At 42.7% G+C, this 23,444-nt stretch overlaps 1 protein-coding gene across 2 annotated transcripts in view; it reads right to left on the bottom strand.

Moving 5' to 3' along the window:
- The window catches only part of LOC109891537 (rho guanine nucleotide exchange factor 10-like protein), a 148,098-nt gene that overhangs the window by 29,865 nt on the left and 94,789 nt on the right, over positions 1-23,444 (bottom strand). For both annotated transcript variants that reach the window (XR_004210026.1, XM_031825094.1), the window contains exons 21-23: positions 11,891-12,105; positions 10,323-10,480; positions 7,357-7,499 (exon numbers count right to left, since the gene is read on the bottom strand). Coding sequence is in view for 1 of the 2 variants with exons in the window: in XM_031825094.1 (XP_031680954.1) it covers positions 7,357-7,499; positions 10,323-10,480; positions 11,891-12,105 (516 nt within the window). In the remaining variant the exon portion in view is untranslated. The remainder of the gene's footprint in view (positions 1-7,356; positions 7,500-10,322; positions 10,481-11,890; positions 12,106-23,444) is intronic.

Raw genomic sequence — 23,444 nt, forward strand, 5'->3', positions numbered from 1 at the left:
CATCATGGTCACCTAATAATCCCCAGTTTACAATTGGCTCATTCATGCCCTGTAACTATTCCCCAGGTCGTTGCTGCAAATGAGAATGTGTTCTCAGTCAACTTACCTGGTAAAATAACAGAAAAATAAATCAAATCAAATAATAATAACAGTATGCCAGTGGAAGGCAGGACAGTAGCAGGTGACTATTATGATTTCCCATTGTAGCCAATTCAGTTGCAATAATTCCATTACTGATTTTTTTGGTAACGGAATTATGAGTTTTAATCACTTTCTAATTCATAAACAAAATTGATATTAGTAAATCACTATAACTAATTGGTAGGACGACGATTACTTGTTACTTCTTTCAACTTTCAGTATCCTCCCTCCTCATGAGGATAGACATTTTTAAATATCTTAAAGATACATTATGTGGGATTTTGGTATCAGAATTAAAAGGCAATGTAAACAAAACAAAATATGTGTTGATATTAGTTGGCAGTGGTCTTTACTTCAACATTACTGTGTTTTGATGTATTTCTGATTCCTTTTAAGACTTGTCCTAGTAGCTGTTTTCTAACACCCCTTTTCCATCTGTTTATCCGGAAATCAAAGCCTTTACGTATGACTAATTAAAGATGGAAAATGATTGAAACATCTATCTATGCCTTCCCAAAAATATAGACTCTTAGCTTTCATTTGACATCCAATTTGACATGCTCCTATGAACTTCACATGTTGGTACTCATGGGTCCTTTTAGATGGAAATTCCTTTAGAAACTGTGCACACCTTGGAGAGGTGTGTGGCCACTTGGAGACACTAGTCAGTCCTCTCACTCAAACCCTTGTCATGTTTGTTGTCTTATGTTGCACCTACCCCACATTTACCAGGAATATAGTTATTATCATGTTAATGAATGTAACCAGAGTATTTTCAGATTTCGGTATCAACAAATGCAGCAAAAAAGGAAGTAAATGTAAAATGCACATAAAATCATCAGTGTAATGTTTTTATTCTGTGTTGTGTCAGGTGAACTGTTGTGTCCTCAACTACGGTCTAATAATTTTCCCATTATCTCCAAGCTGTTCCCTTTCAATTGCTACCATTGTTATGCATTTAACCATATCCATATAGGCAAATTCCCACGAGTATAAAAGGTTAAAGGGTGAGGATTTTGGGAAAAGATCATTCATGAATGAATTATCTATTAATAGAGAGGCCGGTGGAAATGGAAGAGCATTGATCTGTAGTAACTCAATCAATATTCCATGTTTCATGTGTACTCAGTGTATCCAGAAGAACCAGGTGCTCCTTTACCCACGAGCACAGCAGAAGAGAAGCTGAAGTATTTTCTCTCTCAGGCCTTGAGGACCCCTCTAGCCACCCCTCATCCTAGCCCCCCCCCCCCCCCTGCACCCTGTCTCCCAACTTTAAGAGTATGAATTAGGCTGCTTCCCATTTGTTGTAGCACCTCCTCTAAGAGTATGAATTAGGCTGTTTGAGGATGTTTGAATCCTAAGCAACCTGCCTACACATTGTTTGAAGTACTTGATTAGAAAAGACCAATAGAACATCTGAATGTAGCCCTCTTTGAATCTTTCCACAAAACCCAAGTTGGCCAGATGACTGGAGATTACCAACCCTGCTTTCTCAGAAGGCCATAGTGTGTCTCTCTTGAGCTTGTAATTAACTGCACCAATGATTCACAGACTCGGGCATCTTTTCTACTGTGTCAGAATACAACATCTTCCCACCCTCCAACTTCTCAAGACCACAGGAAAAGAGAAGGCTTTTCAGGCACAAACTCGGGCTCCCAAGTGGCGCAGCGGACTAAGGCACTGCATCTCAGTGCAAGAGGCATCACTACAGTCCCTGGTTTGAATCCAGGCTGTATCACATCCAGCTGTGATTGGGAGTCCTATTGAGCGGTGCACAATTGGCCCAGAGTCGTCTGGGGTAGGCTGTCATTGTAAATAAGAATTTGTTCTTAACTGACTTGCATAGTTAAATAAAAAAAATGTTTTAACTGAATGAGTTGCTGAGGAAGAGCAACGAGCCTTATCATGGCTAGGCATGCTACCCCCGAGGTCTGCACCATGACAGGGGCTGGCTCTGGCATCATCTCCCAGGTCCTCTTGGTTTATGAGTCAGGGGCTAAGAGATTAGTCAGAAAGAGAGCAAGACAGTGAGAGTGAGTGTGAGAGAGAAAGAGAGAGCGCGCGAGGCACCAGCGGACAGGGATTTCCACCTGTTTGTGTGCTCTTGCCAGAGGGACCTCCTTTGTTAGAGAGTGGGGAGAGAAGAGAACCCTTTGATGTATTTTCTCTTTTAATTGACACCACAGCAGTAGATGCATGCTCTGCTCTGTTTGGGTGGAGAGGATACTGCATCTCTCCCATTTTCAAGTGCAACCACAAAGAAAAGATGTTTGGGTTAGGTTTAGAAAAATTAAATAAAAGGGTTAAGTTTAGGGTTAGGGTTAGGACAAGGGTTAGTAGATTGTTAGTTGAACTATAACTGATAATCTGTAGAGCATCTACATTTTAAACATTTCTTTTCTACAGATGGACTATACCAAATGTTATTTTTCTGATAGAGATTTCAATTCAAGAAGCGTTATTTCAAAGTATTTAAGCTCTAATTACAGACCAAGTTCAAACTTGTATAAAATGTAAAGAGCATTAACAATGTCAGTGAACCGCGAGAAATTATGAGGGGGGTTTAATCAGTAATTTTGGTATAAACCGACTAATTCTTAATTAACAAACTAATCATTAACTGACACCCTGTCATCATGACACCTTGTCTAGCATATGTTTCACTGGATATGTCAATATCTGGCTGCTTTAAATTTGATCTGACCCTGTACATTAGTGAGGCCAAACAAAACGTTTTTAAATTTTTTATTGAACCTTTATTTAACTAAGCAAGTCAGTTAAGAACAAATTCTTATTTACAATAACAGCCTGCACCGGCCAAACCCGGATGACACTGGGCCAATTGTGTGCCACCCTATGGGACTCCCATTCAAGGCCGGTTGTGATAATTAATTGACTGGTAGGGTAATTTAATTGAAGAGGTTAGTGGAAGTGATATTTGTTTACAGGGCTGCATGACTGCCAGCCTTGACAACATTGGATACTGCCTGGAGAGCCCATCAGCCTATCAGAGCATATATTTGACACTAAGGTCTCTTCTAAAAATGTATGGTGATGCTGAACATGTAGTGGAGCACGCTTTCCTCACTATCAAATAAAGTGAAGGCAACAACTGCTCACCCAATTGACACCGTGGTATTAGGGAGCTGAGTTCTGCATTGCTTACAACCACGAGAGTGGTAGCAAAGCGTGACAGAGGTAATATGCCCCTACCACACAGCACTGCTGTCACACAAACAGCAGCACCACCCAAGTCCTTCATCAGCAGAGGAGAGAAGCACTGCTGGCTAACGCCCCAGCACTAAAGTATCACTAAAGTCCCACCGCCTGAACAGCTCATTAGCCCTGCATTACACTGAGCACAATCTCAATCGCACATCCACACTGTCCTTTCCCACCTGGAAAAAAGGAACACCTATGTGAGAATGCTGTACCTGCCTAAATGATTACCGCCCCGTGCCATTCACGTCGGTAGCCATGAAATGCTTTGAAAGGCTGGTTATGGCTCACATCAACAGCATCCTCCCGACACCCGAGACCCACTCCAATTCACATACCGCTCCAACAGATCCACAGATGATGCAATATCAATTGCTCTCCACACCGCCCTTTCTCACCTGGACAAAAGGAACACCTATGTGAGAATGCTGTTCATTGACTACAGCTCAGAGTTCAACACCATAGTTCCCAGAAAGCTCATCACTAAGCTAAGGACCCTGGGACTAAACACCTCCCTCTGCAACTGGATCCTGGACTTCCTGACAGGCCGCACCCAGGTGGTAAGGGTAGGCAACAACATATCTGCCACGTACTTAGTCCCCTCCTGTACTCCCTGTTCACAGACGACTGCATGGCCAAGCACGACTACAACACCATCATTAAGTTTGCTGACGACACAACAGTGGTAGGCCTGATCATGGACAATGATGAGACGGCCTATAGGAAGGAGGTCAGAGACCTGGCAGTGTGGTGCCAGGACAACAACCTCTCCCTCAATGTGAGCAAGATAAAGGAGCCGATCGTGGACTACAGGAAAAGGTGGGCCGAACTGGCCCCCATTAACATTGACGGGGCTGTAGTGGAGCGGGTCGAGAGTTTCAAGTTCCTTGGTGTCTACATCACCAACATGGTCATGGTCCAAACATATCAAGACAGTAGTGAAGAGGGCACGACAAAACCCTTTCCCCCCAAGGAGACTGAAAAGATTTGGTATGGGTCCTCAGATCCTCAAAACATTCTACAGCTGCACCATAGAGAGCATCCTGACCGGTTGCATCACCACCTGCTATTGCAACTGCTCGGCCTTCGACAGCAAGGTGCTACAGAGGGTAGTGCGTACGGCCCAGTACATCACTGGGGCCAAGCTTCCTGACATCCAGGACCTATACATTAGGCTGTGTCAGAGGAAGGCACAAAAAAATCATCAAAGGCTCCAGTCACCCAAGTCATAGACTGTTCTCTCTGCTACTGCACAGCAAGCGATACTATTTACATTGACCCGTCCCCTTTGTTTTTACACTGCTGCTACTCGCTGCTCCTTATTATCTATACCTAGTCACTTTTCAAATTACCTCGACTAACCGGTACCCCCGCCCATTGACTCGGTACCAGTAACCTCTGTATATAGCCTCGTTATTGCTATGAAAATATCTTGTGCTTTATTACATTGTTTTACTTTAGTTTATTTAGTAGATATTTTCTTAACTGAAATGGTCCACCCACAAGGACAGTATGGTAAACTGAAATGGTCCACCCACAAGGACAGTATGGTGAAGAAGGCACAATAGTGCCTCTTCAACCTCAGGAGGCTTAAGAAATGTGGCTTGTCACCTAAAACCCTGACAAACTTTTACAGATGCACAATTTTACAGATGTACCACTGTCTGGTACGACCACTGCACCTCCCTCAACCGCAAGGCTCTCTAGAGGGTGGTGCGGTCTGCACAAAGCATCACCGGGGGAAAACTACCTGCCCTCCAGGACACCTACATCACCCGATGTCATTGGAAGGCCAAAAATATCACCACGGATAACAACCACCTGAGCCACTGCCTGTTCATCCCACTACCATCCAGAAGGTCAGTAAAGGTGCGTCAAAGCTGGGACCGAGATTGAAAAACAGCTTCTATCTCAAGGCCATCAGACTACTAAACAGCATCACTAACTCAGAGAAGCTGCTACCTACATAGAGACTCACTAGTCACTTTAAACAATACCACTTTAATAATGTTTACATATCTTACATTACTCACCTCATATGTACAGTGCCTTGCAAAATACCACTCAAGTGGTTTAAGGGGAAACATTTATGACTTAAAGATTTCTGTACACCAGCGGAACCCATCCAACTTGAAGGAGCTGGAACAGTTTTGCCTTGAAGAATGGGCAAAAATCCCAGTGGCTAGATGTGCCAAGCTTATAGAGACATACCCCAAGAAACTTGCAGCTGTGATTGCTGCAAAAGGTGGCTCTACAAAGTATTGACTTTGGGGGGGTGAATATTTATGCACGCTCAAATTTTCCATTTTTTTGTCTTACCTCTTGTTTGTTTCACAATAAAAAATATTTTGCATCTTCAAAGTGGTAGACATGTTGTGTAATCAAATGATACAAACCCCAAAAAATCTATTTTAATTCCAGGTTGTAAGGCAACAAAAATTGAGTGAATACTTTCGCAAGCCACAGTATATACTGTATCTTATACCATCTATTATATCTTGCCTATGCAACTCGGCCATGGCTCATCCATGTATTTATATGTACATATTCTTATTCCATCCATTTAGATTTGTGTGTATTAGGTAGTTGTTGGGGATTGTTAGATTACTTGTTAGATATTACTGCGCTGTCGGAACTGGAAGCACAAGCATTTCGCTACACTTGCATTAACATCCGCTAACCATGTGTACAGTATGTGACCAATAACATTTGATTTGATTTTACCTGTTGTATTCGGCGCATGTGACATAACATTTGATTTGATTTGACAATGTTTCTGTTCTTAGGAGAGGAGCAAATCCACAGCCACAATCACACGGTCATGGAGGTGAAGGAAGGAAGGAGGGGATTGGGCATGGGTAGGAAAGGGAGAAGGAGGGGAGTGGGCATGGGTAGTACAGGAGGAAGGAGGGGGAGTAAGCATATTCCTATCTTATAGAGTTGGGAGGAGAGGGAGGTAGACAACCCATGCCTGTCAATATTGATCAAAGGCCCATGTGTCGATGCCATCTTGCCTGGTTAGGCTTTGACGACAGGCCTGATTTAGAACCCTTCTTTTTGAGGGCAGATGGACCATTCCCACAGCTCTGTCATAATGCAGAACACACACACAGGTCACTTCAAACCCACTAAGGGTGGAGAGGAGGAGAAGGAGGAGAGAAGGATGCATATCCACAGGACTGTCTGAGGGGCTTTATTCTGTTTGCTCGGCACACTGCGATGTCACACCAGTGTGGCGCTGCCCATTTACACAGGAGCTTTGCAGGGAGCGCAGTGTAGCCTTCTGTGTTAACTCCCGGCTCTATCAAGGATCATCAATTCAAGATAGAGCAGAGCTGACAGTAAGGCCGTTCTAACTTAGGTAAATGGGCTAGACCACTAAAGTAGTAGAGATGGGTGAGTCTGAGTGATCACGACCCTGGCCTGCGCCCCCATCACGAAGTTATTGCTCAGCCCCAGGGGCAAGTGCTGCTTCCCTGATCCCAGTTCCGCATCACAGCCCCAGTGAAGTCAGTCCTCTAGGGTGTGCATTAGTAAGGAAGACAAAGTTATGAAAGGAGCGATCAGCGACAACCTGAGCACACACGCCTGTTCAACGCGGAGGAGGGATATGCTGGAGCCAGCCAGACAGAACCTTGTCTCCTTTGCGTGGTCACTCAGCTGGCTAAGCTCTGATCTCCAGAGGACTGGACAGGCAGGAAAGTGTACAAGCACAGAGAGCCACTGCTGCCTCAAAACTCATTCTGTACTCAGGGTAAGTAACAATGTATAACTCAAGGAGTTTCGAGTTCGAATATAGTTTACAATTCCAATAGCAAGTGTGTTGAGTTGAAGGAAAAGACAGGATATTGTTGGGCTTGTTGAGACTATTCTGTGCATGAGCCTCTGCTCTAAGGCAGTTGTGAAAAGTATGCCAGGTGGAAGTGCATTTCAGGAGGTATGTGTTTGTGTGGTGTTGTGCAAACTATACAACACATGGTGCATCTCCTATTGTACCTGGGTGGCAAGGCTGGAGCCCTCGATGATGGTCACAGAGTTGGCACAGCTGGCCCACATAGAGTCCTCCAGTAAAAGAAGTGTCCTCACCGGCTCTGGGCCCACAATAACAGTCCTGCTGGAGTCTGGCTCCCACAACTCACCTGAGAACACAACACAACCAACACTCAGGATTAGAACACTTTAAACTGAAGATTTAAGATCACTTTATTCGTCAGTTATACACAAGTTCCAACCGAAATGTTACTTCCGCTTTTTTATCCCAACCCCGCCGAAAGATCCACATACATACAGGTTGTAGAAGGGTGTCCGTGGAGCAGTTGTTGTGGGGGGTAAAGTGCCTTGCTCAAGGGCACAACGGCAGGCAAAAGCATCTAGAATTTGATAGCTCACCTCACAGCTCACTTCCCAACAGATTACAACTGGCAAACCTTCGGCTGCTGGCTCGCCTCTCTAACCCCTAGGGTACCTGCCGCCCCATTACTCCTACTTTACAATGGACAAATCAAAGCTCTGCTAAAACAGCTGACAAAATCATGACTTGTTATCACCATTTTATGAATATGTTTTAAATACATGCAACACTTTCTGTTTGTCTATGAAATGTGGTGATTCAGCAGCTGTTGCCTTGAGCAAGGCAATTCAAATATATTTCTTCTACTTACACTGAAGGAACTTGCCCTGGTGTTTCGTAGACAAATATTCCAAACTGAAAAAACATACAAATACTTATACTCACTGTTTCACAAACACACATGTGCATGCGCAACTAAGCATGCACATGCGCGCACATACACACAAATAGACATACACGCGTACTCACGTATGCACACACCAGCTTGAATCACAATTTGATGAAAGCAGTGTCTTTGGAATATGTTTTGGGTTCATTCATTCTTAATACCATATGCTAATATCTGCCATACAATTTAATCAGCTTTCCAACTTCTTTAACGCAACTTTCTTTTTTTTGCACATCAGTGTGAAAATGAAGCAGACCTTTTTCCTTTGAGTTGTAATCACCCATACCTGCTTCTGTGGCAACGTGTTATAAAGCGCATTACATAAGCTTTTCATTTGCAGTGCGTTAATGAAGCAACATTTAAAAAGAAAGTGCACACAGCCATTTAATTAACATTTTTTAGTTGTTTATATCTTGCCTTTCAAACCAGAATAGCTTCACAATGACTTCTGACTTGCCCAGGTTAATTGCTTGTCGTGTTCTAAATGTCATTCTTCCACCTTTTCAAATTCAGTCTTTTAAAAGTCCCCTCGGCCCCATGCACAAGCGATGTCACTGCTCTACCACACGCACCACAAAAGGAAAAAAGAAATTGGGATTTTCAGCTTAGCAACAATGTGCTGGGAAGGCTGTTCATATGCCTTTTGATAGAAGTCCCATGTGAGGACTTGATATTTTCCTACTCCTGCAGACATGGTTTCCAGGCAGTAGTGTACCATCCAGGGGCATCAATTTTTAACAGCTGTGCAAAATGCACAAACATTGCCTGACACCATCCACGCTCCACTCCAGAGCTTTTCATCTGTCTTCTCCCTCTTTTTTATTTATTCATTTTACATAACATGAATAGTCATATTTAATCGACACGCAGCACACTGGCGTAATTAATCATCCTTTCTGCATGGCTGGAGGTGAGAGCAGAGTAGAGTGCTGGGGAGATGCAGGCAGTCACACTGACACAGCCAGGACAGACGCACCACACCACACCGCTTGGTGATAAAGCCATTGTGCTCCCGCAGGCTGAGGTGACTGGGAGAGTGAATGTTGAGATTGTGCTAACTAAGCCTTCTGGCCCTACTGTATGATATGCCTGACTGACCAAAGCACAACCACGCCAACCACTGTATGGTGACTTCAGGTGTCATTTCCTTACACTGACAGGGAATATCACCAACAATGGGCATTAAAATAGGCATTTTAAGGCAATATTTTCCAAGGTTGCTATTCTGAAATTAAGTTGCTTTACACAAATGCATCCACTTGATGGAATCCCCTGAAAATCCTATCACGCATTACATGTCTCTGCAAGCAGACTGAATGCATGACAGAATATATGTTTCTTACACACTCACTGAAGCATTCACTGCAGCAGATTGAGACATGCATTAGCATGTACAAATCGACAGATGTACAAATTGAAACAAGGAAACAGTAAGACTCATAATTGCACTACTAATTTGATTGGATTACTAAATCAAAAGCCATTTTTGTTACAGATACAAGCCCTGTTAATAATGTCTAATAACAAAATAACCTATCCATTTTAATGTCACATTCCATACAATATAATACAATCCTTACACATCGTTGCTATAGTAGGCTAATGAGTGAATGCAATGATTATCTGAATTAATATCAATTACTAGCTAATATTTGTAAGAGTATTGGTGGCGTGACATAATTATAAATGTTTTCCATTCTCCTGCTTTAATTTCTATAATGGTAATGGCTTGAAACATGTATCCATCTATGACTACTGACATTAAATAAATTGCTATGTTAGTAGTGTGATGCTTCAACAATTCTGCCATTTTGGATTTAAATCTGAGGACTATCTTCCTGACACAGGGAGATACCTTTTATTTTTATTATTCTATTTTTTACCCCGATTTTCTCCCCAATTGGTAGTTACAGTCTTCTCTCATCGCTGCAACTCCCGTACGGACTCGGGAGAGGTGAAGGTCGAGAGCAATGCATCCTCCGAAACAACTCAACTGCTTCTTGACACAATGCCCACTTAACCCGGAAGCCAGCCGCACCAATATGTCAGTGGAAACACAATACACCTGGCAACCATGTCAGCATGCACTGCGCCCGGCCTGCCACAGGAATCGCTAGTACTCGATGGGAAAAGGACATCCCTGCCGGCCAAACCCGCCCCTAACCTGGACGATGCTTGGCCTTAGACCACTGCGCCGCTCGGGAGGCCAGGGAGAGACCGTACCTCCATTACTTCTTCCATAGACCATCATGGTTCCATCCCTGAGCCCAGCAAACAGGAAGTTGGTGCAGTGTTTGAGGCACAGAACAGGGCAGCTATGAGGGTTTCGCAGGTTCAACAGGCACTGGGCCTCAGTGTTCACACTGCCATACACCAGGATGCTGAAGGGAAAAGGAGCAGGAACAGTGTAAATGAACATAATTTATGAAGACAGAGTACCTCGTTAATGTGTCATTTGATGTAACTGGGCACTTTGGAGCTTCAGTATTGTGTGTGCAGCATCTAGCTCTTTCTGAACTTCAGTGACTGTGCTGCACTTTTTTTTCTCTTTACAATTCCTTTTTTTTCTTGAAAGAGAACGTTAACTAACTTCGGCGTTGACAGTCATTCTATTGTGTCCCGCTAAAATAAATGCTGAAATTGTGCTGCTATTACACTCTGTCTTTTCCAATGATGTACATGTATATATAAACCCTGGATTGCTGATGCTATGTATTGGTCAATTAGAGGCTTTAAAGCCACCAGCTGCCATATTGAGGTGTCATAATACCAAATAAAATCTAGCGGTCAAATTGTTTTTCCACCATACATTTTTCCCATAAGGAATTTTAGAAACACTTAAAATAAGGTCTGTGTTTCATGTAGACCTACCCTGGAATTACTTTTTGATAACCATGTAAATCTCTCTAGGTATTATGACTCATATTGTGGTACTCTATGGGTACTCCCCAGAAGAAGCAGTCCTCCATAGGAATTAATATAATTCTACAATTTCAATATAATGTTTCAAGAACAAAACTACAGGTATTTTGTATTTCTTTGTGAAGTGGGGAAATTAGTACTATTTATTTAACATGTTTTATGTTCAGTTCGCATAATACAATTAAAAATAATGAATTAAGGTGTCTGTAACAGAATATACTTGCCAAAAACGAATGTAAACATTTAATAAATGCATTTCTATAGGTTTTGGGTTTTTTACAACAGAGGAGGAGTACCAAGATGGCTGTGGAGTGGCTTCAGTACAGCGCCCACATGTCAGTCTTCCAGGGTTTATACACATCATTAGTATTTTCTCTCATCTCTGGACAAATATACAAGAGTGAATGAGTTGAGGGAATGAGTTAACATAAAGAGATAAATGACACACATTTCATTTTATTCTGGTGCCCAAATAAATAACAGAAACATTTGCAGAGAAAATAACTACAGTAACTGGCAATATCTTGCATCTCAAATGCAAGAAGACTGTTTTCTCGTTCTGCGATAGTAATGCAATCACCACATGCAGTAGAAATCTGAAAATATAGACAATAGACAGGAAAATAAGAAATGGTTGTGCACCAGGATTCAACGTGTATGAAATCAACTCTGATTTATTGGTCCGATCTACTACTCCTAGTCTGAGAGCAGCCTTACATAAATTGAATACAGATTATGACTCTGTGAAAACAAATTGACTTCAGAGTAGGATGATAGTGGTGATACCAACAACGGTAAATACAATAATATTGCTGTGTAACTCACACTACAGTATTTGACAATTTCTCCAAGAGCTGTGTTCTCCTCACCTTCCATCATCTAGTCCCAAACAGATGGTGTTCCCCACCCCAGTAGAGCTCCTGAAGGCTACAGCCTCCACCTCCTCTGAGGTTCTGGGTTCAGGCACATATTCCAGACACCTCACTGGGGCCCCCACCTGGAGGCTCTTCACTGGGCGCAGTGTGGGCCTGTTCAGGGAGAATATCTCCACCTGCCCCTGGGTGACATCTCCTCCGCTGGCCACCTGCAGAGAGAAAAGTGGGTATCTAAGGTCAGTAAAATACTAATCTACTAGTCACCTGCAGAGAGAGACGGTGGGATACACCTCACTGGCTACCTACAGAGAGAAAAGTTGGGTCATTAAGATACTACAACACTAGTCACCTAGAGCAGGGGTTGCCAAACCTTTTCACTCAGGCACCCACCCCTACCAGCATTAGGGAACATCCCACGTAACGTCACATCTATTTCTATGTCAATTTCTCTTTTCAAACCCCTCGTCGGTGGAGAGAATGTGCAGGTTTAAAGCAAATTTCCTTGCAATTTCATACAAATATCACACGTATAATGTGTATTCATGTTATATTTAGTGACTCAAAAATGACTACAAAATCTATGGACTAAAAAACCTAGCTAAAAAACATTAGCTGACAAAGGCTCGTTGATCTGGACATTTCTGACAAGTTATAAATAGTTCTCTAAGGTAGACAATGACTTACACGACAAGAGGAAAACAGATGATACAATACCCAATTTAAAAATTGAACCTTGTGCATTCTACAATAATAACTTTCAAGAGTAAGTTGAAAGCCGGACTGAATTCCTTAAAAATTATCTAAAAAGAGTTGGGAACCACTGACCTAGAGAGAGACTAGGCAGGCATCTATGGTCAGTAAGATACAGAATACAGTTGAAGTCGGAAATGTACATTTACGACTTAGCCAAAAACATTTAAACTCACTTTTCACAGTTCCTAACATTTAATCATAGTAAAATTCCCTGTCTTAGGTCAGTTGGGATCACACACTTTTTCAGTGCTGCACACAAAATGTATATGGGATTGAGGTCAGGGCGTTGTGATGGCAACGCCAATACCTTGACTTTGTTGTCCTTAAGCCATTTTGCCATAACTTTGGAAGTATGCTTGGGGTCATTTTCCATTTGGAAGACCCCTTTGTGACCAAGCTTTAACTTCCTGACTAATGTCTTCAGATGTTGCTTCAATATATCCACATAATTCAATTGTCTTCCTCATGATGTCATCTATGTTGTGAAGTACACCAGTCCCTCCTGAAGCAAAGCACCTCCACAACATGATGCTGCCACCCCCATGCTTCACGGTTGGGATGTGTTCTTCAGGCTTGCAAGCCTCCTGCTTTTCCCTCCAAACATAACGATGGTCATTATGGCCAAACAGTTCTATTTTTGTTTCATCAGACCAGAGGACATGTCTCAAAATGTATGATATTTGTCCCCGTGTGCAGTGGCAAACCGTAGTCTGGCTTTTTTATGACGGTTTTGGAGCAGAGGCTTCTTCCTTGCTGAGCGGCCTTTCAGGTTATGTCAATATAGGACTCGTTTTACTGTGGATATAGATACTTTTGTACCTGTTTCCTCCAGCATCTTCACAAGGTCCTTTGCTGTTGTTCTGGGATTGATTTGCCCTTTTCGCAACAAAGTATGTTCACCTCTAGAAGACAGAACGTGTCTCCTTCCTGAGCGGTATGACGGCTGCGTGGTCCCATGGTGTTTATACTTCCATACTATTGTTTGCACAGATGAACGTGGTACCTTCAGGCGTTTGGAAATTGCTCCCAAGGATGAACCAGACTTGTGGAATCATCCAGCGATCATACACTGTTTACCAGGGAACAGGGCTTCCGACGTTAAGGCTAATCTGAAGATGGTGCTGGCTAAAGCTAAAACTGGCGAGAGTAGAGAGTATACAGATATTGTTATCCACGTCGGCACCAACGATGTTAGGATGAAACAGTCAGAGATCACCAAGCGCAACATAGCTTCAGCGTGTAAATCAGCTAGAAAGATGTGTCGGCATCGAGGGGGAGTGATGAGCTCTACAGCAGAGTCTCACAACTAAATCGCTGGTTGAAATCTGTTTTCTGCCCCTCCCAAAAGATACAATTTGTAGATAATTGGCCCTCTTTCTGGGACTCACCCACAAACAGGACCAAGCCTGACCTGCTGAGGAGTGACGGACTCCATCCATAGCTGGAGGGGTGCCTCTCATCTTATCTACCAACATAAACAGGGCTCTAACTCCTCTAGCTCCACAATGAAATAGGGCTGTTAGCCAGCCTGCCAGCATAGTGGAGTCTGCCACTAGCACAGTCAGTGTAGTCAGCTCAGCTACCCCCATGTGCCTCGACCTAGGTTGGGCAAAACTAAACATGGCGGTGTTCGCCTTAGCAATCTCACTAGGATAAAGACCTCCTCCATTCCTGTCATTATTGAAAGAGATCGTGATACCTCACATCTCAAAATAGGGCTACTTAATGTTAGATCCCTTACTTCAAAGGCAATTATAGTCAATGAACTAATCACTGATCATAATCTTGATGTGATTGGCCTGACTGAAACATGGCTTAAGCCTGATGAATTTACTGTGTTAAATGAGGCCTCACCTCCTGGCTACACTAGTGACCATATCCCCCGTGCATCCCGCAAAGGCGGAGGTGTTGCTAACATTTTCGATAGCAAATTTCAATTTACAAAAACAAAAATGACGTTTTCGTCTTTTGAGCTTCTAGTCATGAAATCTATGCAGCCTACTCAATCACTTTTTATAGCTACTGTTTACAGGCCTCCTGGGCCATATACATCGTTCCTCATTGAGTTCCCCAAATTCCTATCAGACCTTGTAGTCATAGCAGATAATATTCTAATCTTTGGTGACTTTAATATTCACATGGAAAAGTCCACAGACCCACTCCAGAAAGCTTTCGGAACCATCATCGACTTAGTGGGTTTTGTCCAACATGTCTCTGGACCTACTCACTGTCACAGTCATACTCTGGACCTAGTTTTGTCCATTGGAATAAATGTTGTGGATCAAGAATGTTGCTCAGTACCCGAATATTTAAAAAAAAATGTTTTTCCTCATAATCCTGGACTATCGGACCACCATTTTATTACGTTGGCAATTGCAACAAATAATCTGCTCAGACCCCAACCAAGGAACATCAAAAGTCGTGCTATAAATTCACAGACAACACAAAGATTCCTTGATGTCCTTCCAGACTCCCTCTGTCTACCCAAGGACGTCAGAGGACAAAAATCAGTTAACCACCTAACTGAGGATCTCAATTTAACCCTGCGCAATACCCTAGATGCAGTTGCACCCCTAAAAACTAAAAACATTTCTCATAAGAAACTAGCTCCCTGGTATACAGAAAATACCCGAGCTCTGAAGCAAGCTTCCAGAAAATTGGAACGGAAATGGCGCCACACCAAACTTGAAGTCTTCCGACTAGCTTGGAAAGACAGTACCGTGCAGTATCGAAGAGCCCTTACTGCTGCTCGATCATCCTATTTTTCCAACTTAATTGAGGGAAATAAGAACAATCCGAAATTCCTTTTTGATACTGTCGCAAAGCTAACTAAAAAGCAGCATTCCCAAGAGAGGATGGCTTTCACTTCAGCAGTAATAAATTCATGAACTTCTTTGAGGAAAAGATCATGATTATTAGAAAGCAAATTACGGACTCCTCTTTAAATCTGTGTATTCCTTCAAAGCTCAGTTGTCCTGAGTCTGCACAACTCTGCCAGGACCTAGGATCAAGAGAGACACTCAAGTGTTTTAGTACTATATCTCTTGACACAATGATGAAAATAAGTATGGCCTCTAAACCTTCAAGCTAAATATTGGACCCTATTCCAACTAAACTACTGAAAGAGCTGCTTCCTGTGCTTGGCCCTCCTATGTTGAACATAATAAACGGCTCTCTATCCACCGGATGTGTACCAAACTCACTAAAAGTGGCAGTAATAAAGCCTCTCTTGAAAAAGCCAAACCTTGACCCAGAAAATATAAAAAACTATCGGCCTATATCGAATCTTCCATTCCTCTCAAAAATGTTAGAAAAGGCTGTTGCACAGCAACTCACTGCCTTCCTGAAGACAAACAATGTATACGAAATGCTTCAGTCTGGTTTTAGACCCCCTCATAGCACCTAGACTGCACTTGTGAAAGTGGTAAATTACCTTTTAACGGCATCAGACCGAGGCTCTGCATCTGTCCTTGTGCTCCTAGACGTTAGTGCTGCTTTTGATACCATCGATCACCACATTCTTTTGGAGAGATTGGAAACCCAAATTGTTCTACACGGACAAGTTCTGGCCTGGTTTAGATCTTATCTGTTGGAACGATATCAGTTTGTCTCTGAATGGTTTGTCCTCTGACAAATCAACTGTACATTTCAGTGTTCCTCAAGGTTCCGTTTTAGGACCACTATTGTTTTCACTATATATTTTACCTCTTGGGGATGTCATTCGAAAACATAATGTTAACTTTCACTGCTATGCAGATGACACACAGCTGTACTTTTCAATGAAACATGGTGAAACCCCAAAATTGCACTCGCTAGAAGCCTGTGTTTCAGACATAAGGAAGTGGATGGCTGCAAACGTTCTGCTTTTAAGCTCGGACAAAACAGAGATGTTTGTTCTAGGTCCCAAGAAACAAAGAGATCTTCTTTTGAATCTGACAATTAATCTTAATGGTCGTACAGTCGTCTAAAATAAAACTGTTAAGGACTAAATAAACTTCAGTTAGTGCTAAATACGGCTGCTAGAATCCTGACTAGAACCCCAAAATTGTATCATATTACTCCAGTGCTAGCCTCCATACACTGGCTTCCTGTCAAGACAAGGGCTGATTTCAAGGTTTTACTGCTAACCTACAAAGCATTACATGGGCTTGCTCCTACCTATCTCTCTGATTTGGTCCTGCCGTACATACCTACACGTACGCTACGGTCACAAGACGCAGGCCTCCTAATTGTCCCTAGAATTTCTAAGCAAACAGCTGGAGGCCATTTTTATGGAATGGTCTGCCTACCCATGTGAGAGACGCAAACTCGGTCTCAACCTTTAAGTCTTTACTGAAGACTCATCTCTTCAGTGGGTCATATGCTTGAGTGTAGTCTGGCCCAGGAGTGTGAAGGTGAACGGAAAGGCTCTGGAGCAACGAACCGCACTTGCTGTCTCTGCCTGGCCGGTTCCCCTCTTTCCACTGGGATTCTCTGCCTCTAACCCTATTACAGTGGCTGAGCTTACTGGTGCTCTTTCATGCCGTCCCTAGGAGGGGTGCGTCACTTGAGTGGGTTGAGTCACGGATGTGATCTTCCTGTTTGGATTGGCGCCCCCCCCCCCCCCCTTGGATGGTGCCGTGGCGGAGATCTTTGTGGGTTATACTCGGCCTTGTCTCAGGATGGTAAGTTGGTGGTTGAAGATATCCCTCTAGTGGTGTGGGGGCTGTGCTTTGGCAAAGTGGGTGGGGTTATATCCTTCCTGTTTGGCCCTGTCCGGGGGCCACAGTATCATCGGATGGGGCCACAGTGTCTCCTGACCCCTCCTGTCTCAGCCTCCAGTATTTATGCTGCAGTAGTTTATGTGTCGGTGGGCTAGGGTCAGTTTGTTATATCTGGAGTACTTCTCCTGTCCTATCTGGTGTCCTGTGTGAATTTAAGTATGCTCTCTCTAAGTCTCTCTTTCTCTCTTTCTTTCTCTCTCTCTCGGAGGATCTGAGCCCTAAGACCATGCCTCAGGACTACCTGGCATGATGACTCCTTGCTGTCCCCAGTCCACCTGGCCGTGCTGCTGCTCCAGTTTCAACTGTTCTGCCTGTAATTATTATTATTTGACCATGCTGGTCATTTATGAACATTTGAACATCTTGGCCATGTTCTGTTATAATCTCCACCCGGCACAGCCAGAAGAGGACTGGCCACCCCACATAGCCTGGTTCCTCTCTAGGTTTTGGCCTTTTTAGGGAGTTTGTCCTAGCCACCGTGCTTCTACACCTGCATTGCTTGCTGTTTGGGGTTTTAGGCTGGGTTTCTGTACAGCACTTTGAGATATGTACGAAGGGCTATATAAATACATTTGATTTGATTTGGAGTTCTACAATTTTTCTTCTGAGGTCTTGACTGATTTCTTTTGATTTTCCCATGATGTCAATCAAAGAGGCACTGAGTTTGAAGGTAGGCCTTGAAATACATCCACAAATACACTTCCAACTGACTCAAATGATGTCAATTAGCCTTTCAGAAGCTTCTAAAGCCATGACATCATTTTCTGGAATTTTCCAAGCTGTTTAAAGGCACAGTCAACTTAGTATATATAAACTTCTGACCCACTGGAATTGTGATAGTGAATTATAATTGAAATAGTCTGTCTGTAAACAATTGTTGGAAAAATTACTTGTGTCATGCACAAAGTAGATGTCCTAACCAACTTGCCAAAACTATAGTTTGTTATCAAGAAATTTGTTGAAAAATGCATTTTAATGACTCCAACCTAAGTGTATTTAAACTTCCGACTTCAACTGTATCTGGGTCAAGATATCTTCTCCCCTATCCGTCAGCAGAGAATGAGATGGTCAGTAAAGACCGTCGGTCACAGCAAACATGCTTCCCAGTCTAAACAGTTTCGGTATATATTATGATCTGTTCGCTTTGGTGTTTTTACGTCTGTTTGACATTTCTTCTCGAGGCCAAGTTCAAGTTTGGTCGCCAAAGTCTACGCCCCCTTCGTCTGTGATTGGTCAACAGTTTCTTTGTTGTTATTCAACGAGAGACAAAAAGTTTTCAGAAAATAACATTCTCTTGAGAAATACTGCACCAAACATCTTAGTGAATGTTAAAATGTGCAACTAAGACCTTCTCTGCACCTTCTCTTCTACGTTGGCCCAAGAAGACAAAATAATATTTCTGCTTCTTTCTCATTTTTCAAGCAGTCTTTTAGGGGAGTATGTGAGGCACAGAAGTTAGCTTCACCAAGCCGAGTTCTGCTAGGATCAAACCAAACCTTGTATGCGGGTGCCTTAAAACACAACACAGGCGAAAAGGGTCTGGGTGAATGGTGGTTGAGAAATATGTAGGATAGGAGACTATGGGCCATCTTTTTTAGTGACTTGCTCATGCTTACGGAGAACACTTCGTCTTCTGTAATTCCTCTTAGCTCTGATATTCGCACCTGTCAGCAGTTTCAGCAGAGACTAAAGTTAAAATCAAATATCCTTTCAAATTCTGTCTATAGTCCTCCCTCACTTTTAAATATCCCTCAGATTCAGAGACCACAGACTGTAATGGATTCATAATGTCATCTCTAGAACATCAAACAATTTCTAAAACTTAGATCTTTTCATCAACGGAGAACAGAGAGATAAAAAAAAAAATAATACTGTACTTTGAAAGGCTGTGCATCGCTTGACAATTGAGGGTTTTCTTTAAGGTGATTGATTTAATGTTTGAGTCGGGTACTGAGCAATGACAAACTCAATCCCAATGAAGGGATGAAATACAACAGTTGACTGTTGAATCAGATGACAAGGTGACCCCATTAAAACTAATCTTCACAGAATGGACAGAATGAGACAAGGTTATTGGTCATTAGGAGGGGGGGCACATTGACCAGTGGTTGTATGTTAGTGGTGTTCCTTTGCCTGTGGTCCATAGTGTCTACAGGGGCATGAGTTCGACATAGCTTGTTCACCAACACACTTTGTGTCAGCCACAAGTAGCAGTCCATCAAAAAAAAATTCCTGACAAAAGAAGAGAGCGGACCTGACATGATCAAAACTGGCCTGGCAATCATCCCCCACTTCCTCTTGATTCTGCAAGTATCATGATCGTATTGAATACAAGGATATAACATCTATAAACGAGACAGGAATGCTTATGGGGGAGGTGTTGCTGTATATATTCAGAGCCATATCCCTGTAATGCTTAGAGAAGATCTTATGTCAAATGTTATTAAAGTGTTGTGGTTGAAGGTTCACCTGGCACATCTAAAGCCTTTTCTTTTGGGGTGTTGCTGTAGGCCACCAAGTTCTAACAGTCAGTATCTAAATAATATATGTGAAAAGTTTGATAATGTATCTGGTTAAGATGGCGCCAACTAACATGGCTGACGTTATACAGTATATTTTTTAACTTATTGTGTACATAATGTTGCTGCTACCGCCTCTTATGGCCAAAAAGAACTTCCACCACGGACTGGAAGAAACTTTTTCCTTTAACGAGTCAGACAAGAAGGATATCCTGCTTTCAATGGAACAGGCCCAGATCCACGCCTTTTGCGTGAAGAAAAGACGCAGGAAAAGGGGACGCAGATCGGGGATCCTTCTGAGAAGCCAGAGGCGAGCTAGTAAACTCCCAATGCCTTCCATTCGCCTTGCTAAGATGCAATAAAATTGATGACCAATTATTAAGATCATCCTACCAACGGGACATTAAAAACTGTAACATCCTATGTTTCACCGAGACGTGGCTGAACGAAGAAACGGACAATATAGAGCTGGCGGGAAATTCCATGCACCGGCAGAAGAGAGACGCTAAGATGAGACACTAAGATGAGGGGTGGGGGTGTCTGTCTTTTTGTCAATAACAGCTGGTGCGCGATGTCTAATATTAAAGAAGTCTTAAGGTATTGCTGGTCTGCAGTAGAGTACCTTATGATAAGTTGTCGACCACTCTTTCTACCAAGAGAGTTCTCATCTGTTTTATTCGTAACCGTCTATTTAGCACCACACAGCGAAGCTGGCACTAAGACCGCTCTCAACCAACTCTATAAGGCCATAAGAAAAAAAGAAAATGCTCACCCAGAAGCGGCGCTCCTAGTAGCCGGGGACTTGAATGCAGGCAAACTTAAATCAGTTTTACCACATGTTCACCAGCATGCAACCAGGGGAAAAAAAATCCTAGACCACCTTTACTCCACACACAGATGCATACAAAGCTCTCCCCCACCCTCCATTTGGCAAATCTGAGCATAATTCTATCCTCCTGATTCCTGCTTACAAGCAAAAACTAAAGAAGGAAGTACCAGTGACTCTCTCAATACGGAACTGGTCAGATGATGCGGATGCTAAACTACAGGACTGTTTTTCTAGCACAGACTGGAATATGTTCCGGGATTCATCCAATGGCATTGAGGAACACACCACCTCAGTCATTGGCTTCATCAATAAGTGCATCGACGAAGTCGTACCCACAGTGACTATACCTACATATCCCAACCAGAAGACAAGGATTACAGGCAACATCCGCATCGAGCTAAAGGCTAGAGCTTCCGCTTTCAAGGAGCGGGAGACTAATCTGGAATCAGATGGTTTATTCACCAAAAATACATTGGAAGTAAAATGCATTAAAAAACTAATAATAAAGAAAAGAAAAGCATTGTATGTTAGAATTTACTTGACTATACTTGACTATATAGCCACTCCTATCTCTCATAGACCCACTCCAATTCCCATACCGCCCCAACAGATCAACAGATGACGCAATCACAATCGCACTCCACACAGCCCTTTCTCACCTGGATAAAAGGAACACCTATGTGAGAATGCTGTTCATTGACTATAGCTCAGCATTTAACACCATAGTGCCCACGAAGCTCATCAGGACTCTGGGACTAAACAACTCCCTCTGCAACTGGATCCTGGACTTCCTGACGGGCCGCTCCCCAGGTGGAAAGAGCTGATCCTTAACACTGGGGCCCCTTAGGGGAGTGTGCTTGTCCCCTCCTGTATTCCCTGTTCAACCACGACTGCGTGGCCAAACACGTCTCCAACACCATCATTAAGTTTGCTGACGACACAACAGTGGTAGGCCTGATCATGGACAACGATGGCACGACAAAAGAGGGCACGACAAAACCCTTTCCCCCTCAGGAGACTGAAAAGATTTGGCATGGGTCCCCAGATCCTCAAAAGGTTCTACAGCTGCACCATGGAGAGCATCCTGACGTGTTGCATCACCACCTGGTATGGCAACTGCTCGGCATCTGACCGTAAGGCGCTACAGAGGGCAGTGCGAACGGCCCAGTACATCACTGGGACTAAGCTTCCTGTCATCTATGGACTTATATAATAGACGGTGTCAGAGGAAAGCCCATAAAATTGTCAGAGACTCCAGTCACCCAAGTTATAGACTCTTTTCTCTGCTACCGCACGGCAAGCGGTACCAGAGCGCCACGTCTCGGATCAAAAGGCTCCTCAACAGCTTCTACCCCCAAGCCATTAGACTGCTGAATAATTCATAAAAACCACCACCATACATCGTTACCCTCCTCTTGTACACTGCTGGTATTGCTGTTTGTTTGTTACCTATGCATAGTCACTTCGCCCCCACCTAAATGTACAGATTACCTCAATTAGTCTGTACCCCTGCACACAGACTCGGTACCGGTGCCCCCTGTATATAGCCTCGTTGTTGTTATTCTTATAACTTGGGTGACTGGAGTCTCTGACAATTTTATGGGCTTTCCTCTGACACCGTCTACTATATAGGTCCATAGATGACAGGAAGCTTAGTCCCAGTGATGTACTGGGCCGTTCGCACTACCCTCTTTAGCGCCTTAAGGTGTTACTTTTTATTATTACTTTTTATTTTAGCCTACTTGGTAAAAAAAATATTATTCTTGAACTACACTGTTGGTTAAGGGCTTGTAAGTAAGCATTTTGAGGGATTATGGTGTATGTGAAGTAAACAGAGAGGTCTACTTAATTGCGAAACCTGAATATTGACTGGTTTTCATCAAGCTGTCCACTCAAGAGGAAGCTTCTCACTGTAACCAGTGCCTTTAAATCTAGTTCAGGTTATTAATCAACTTACCAGGATGTTACCAAACACTACAGGAACATGCATTGATCACATTTTTACTAATTCTGTCGAACTTTGGATGCAGTGATCACAATATAGTGACTATATCCAGGAAAGCCAAAATTCCAAAAGCAGGGCCTAAAATACAAAAGGTCATACAAAAGATTTAGCTGTGACTCGTATGTGGATGATGTTAAAACATATTTGTTGGTCTGATGTGATTAATAAGGAGAGTCCAGACCCTGCACTTGATGAATTTATGAAATTCCTTCTTCCAATTATTTATAAACATGGACATGTTAAGAAACTGACTGTTAGAACTGCTCAGGCTCCATGGATTGATGAGGAATTGAAAAACTGTATGGTTGAACGAGATAGGGCAAAGGAATGGCTAATAAGTCTGGCTCCACATCTGACTGGCTGACTTATTGCAAATTGAGAAATTATGTGACTAAACTCAACAAAAAGTAGAAACTGTATTATGAAGTCAAGATCAATGATATAAAGAATGATGGAAAAAAATGGATTCCATCTTTCATCGAATCAGATGGTTTATTCACCAAAAAACCATTGGAAGTAAAATGCATTAAAAAAACATTAAAAAACAAATAATGAAAGAAAAGCAGTGTATGTTAGAATTTTGTAAAGTTGGTACTGGCATTGACATGGAAAGATACTAAGGATTTTACTCGACTATATAGCCACTCCTATCTCTCATATCTTTAATCTGAGCCTGGAG

The sequence above is a fragment of the Oncorhynchus kisutch genome, linkage group LG5 (genome assembly GCF_002021735.2).
Source record: "Oncorhynchus kisutch isolate 150728-3 linkage group LG5, Okis_V2, whole genome shotgun sequence".
Lineage (NCBI taxonomy): Eukaryota > Metazoa > Chordata > Actinopteri > Salmoniformes > Salmonidae > Oncorhynchus > Oncorhynchus kisutch.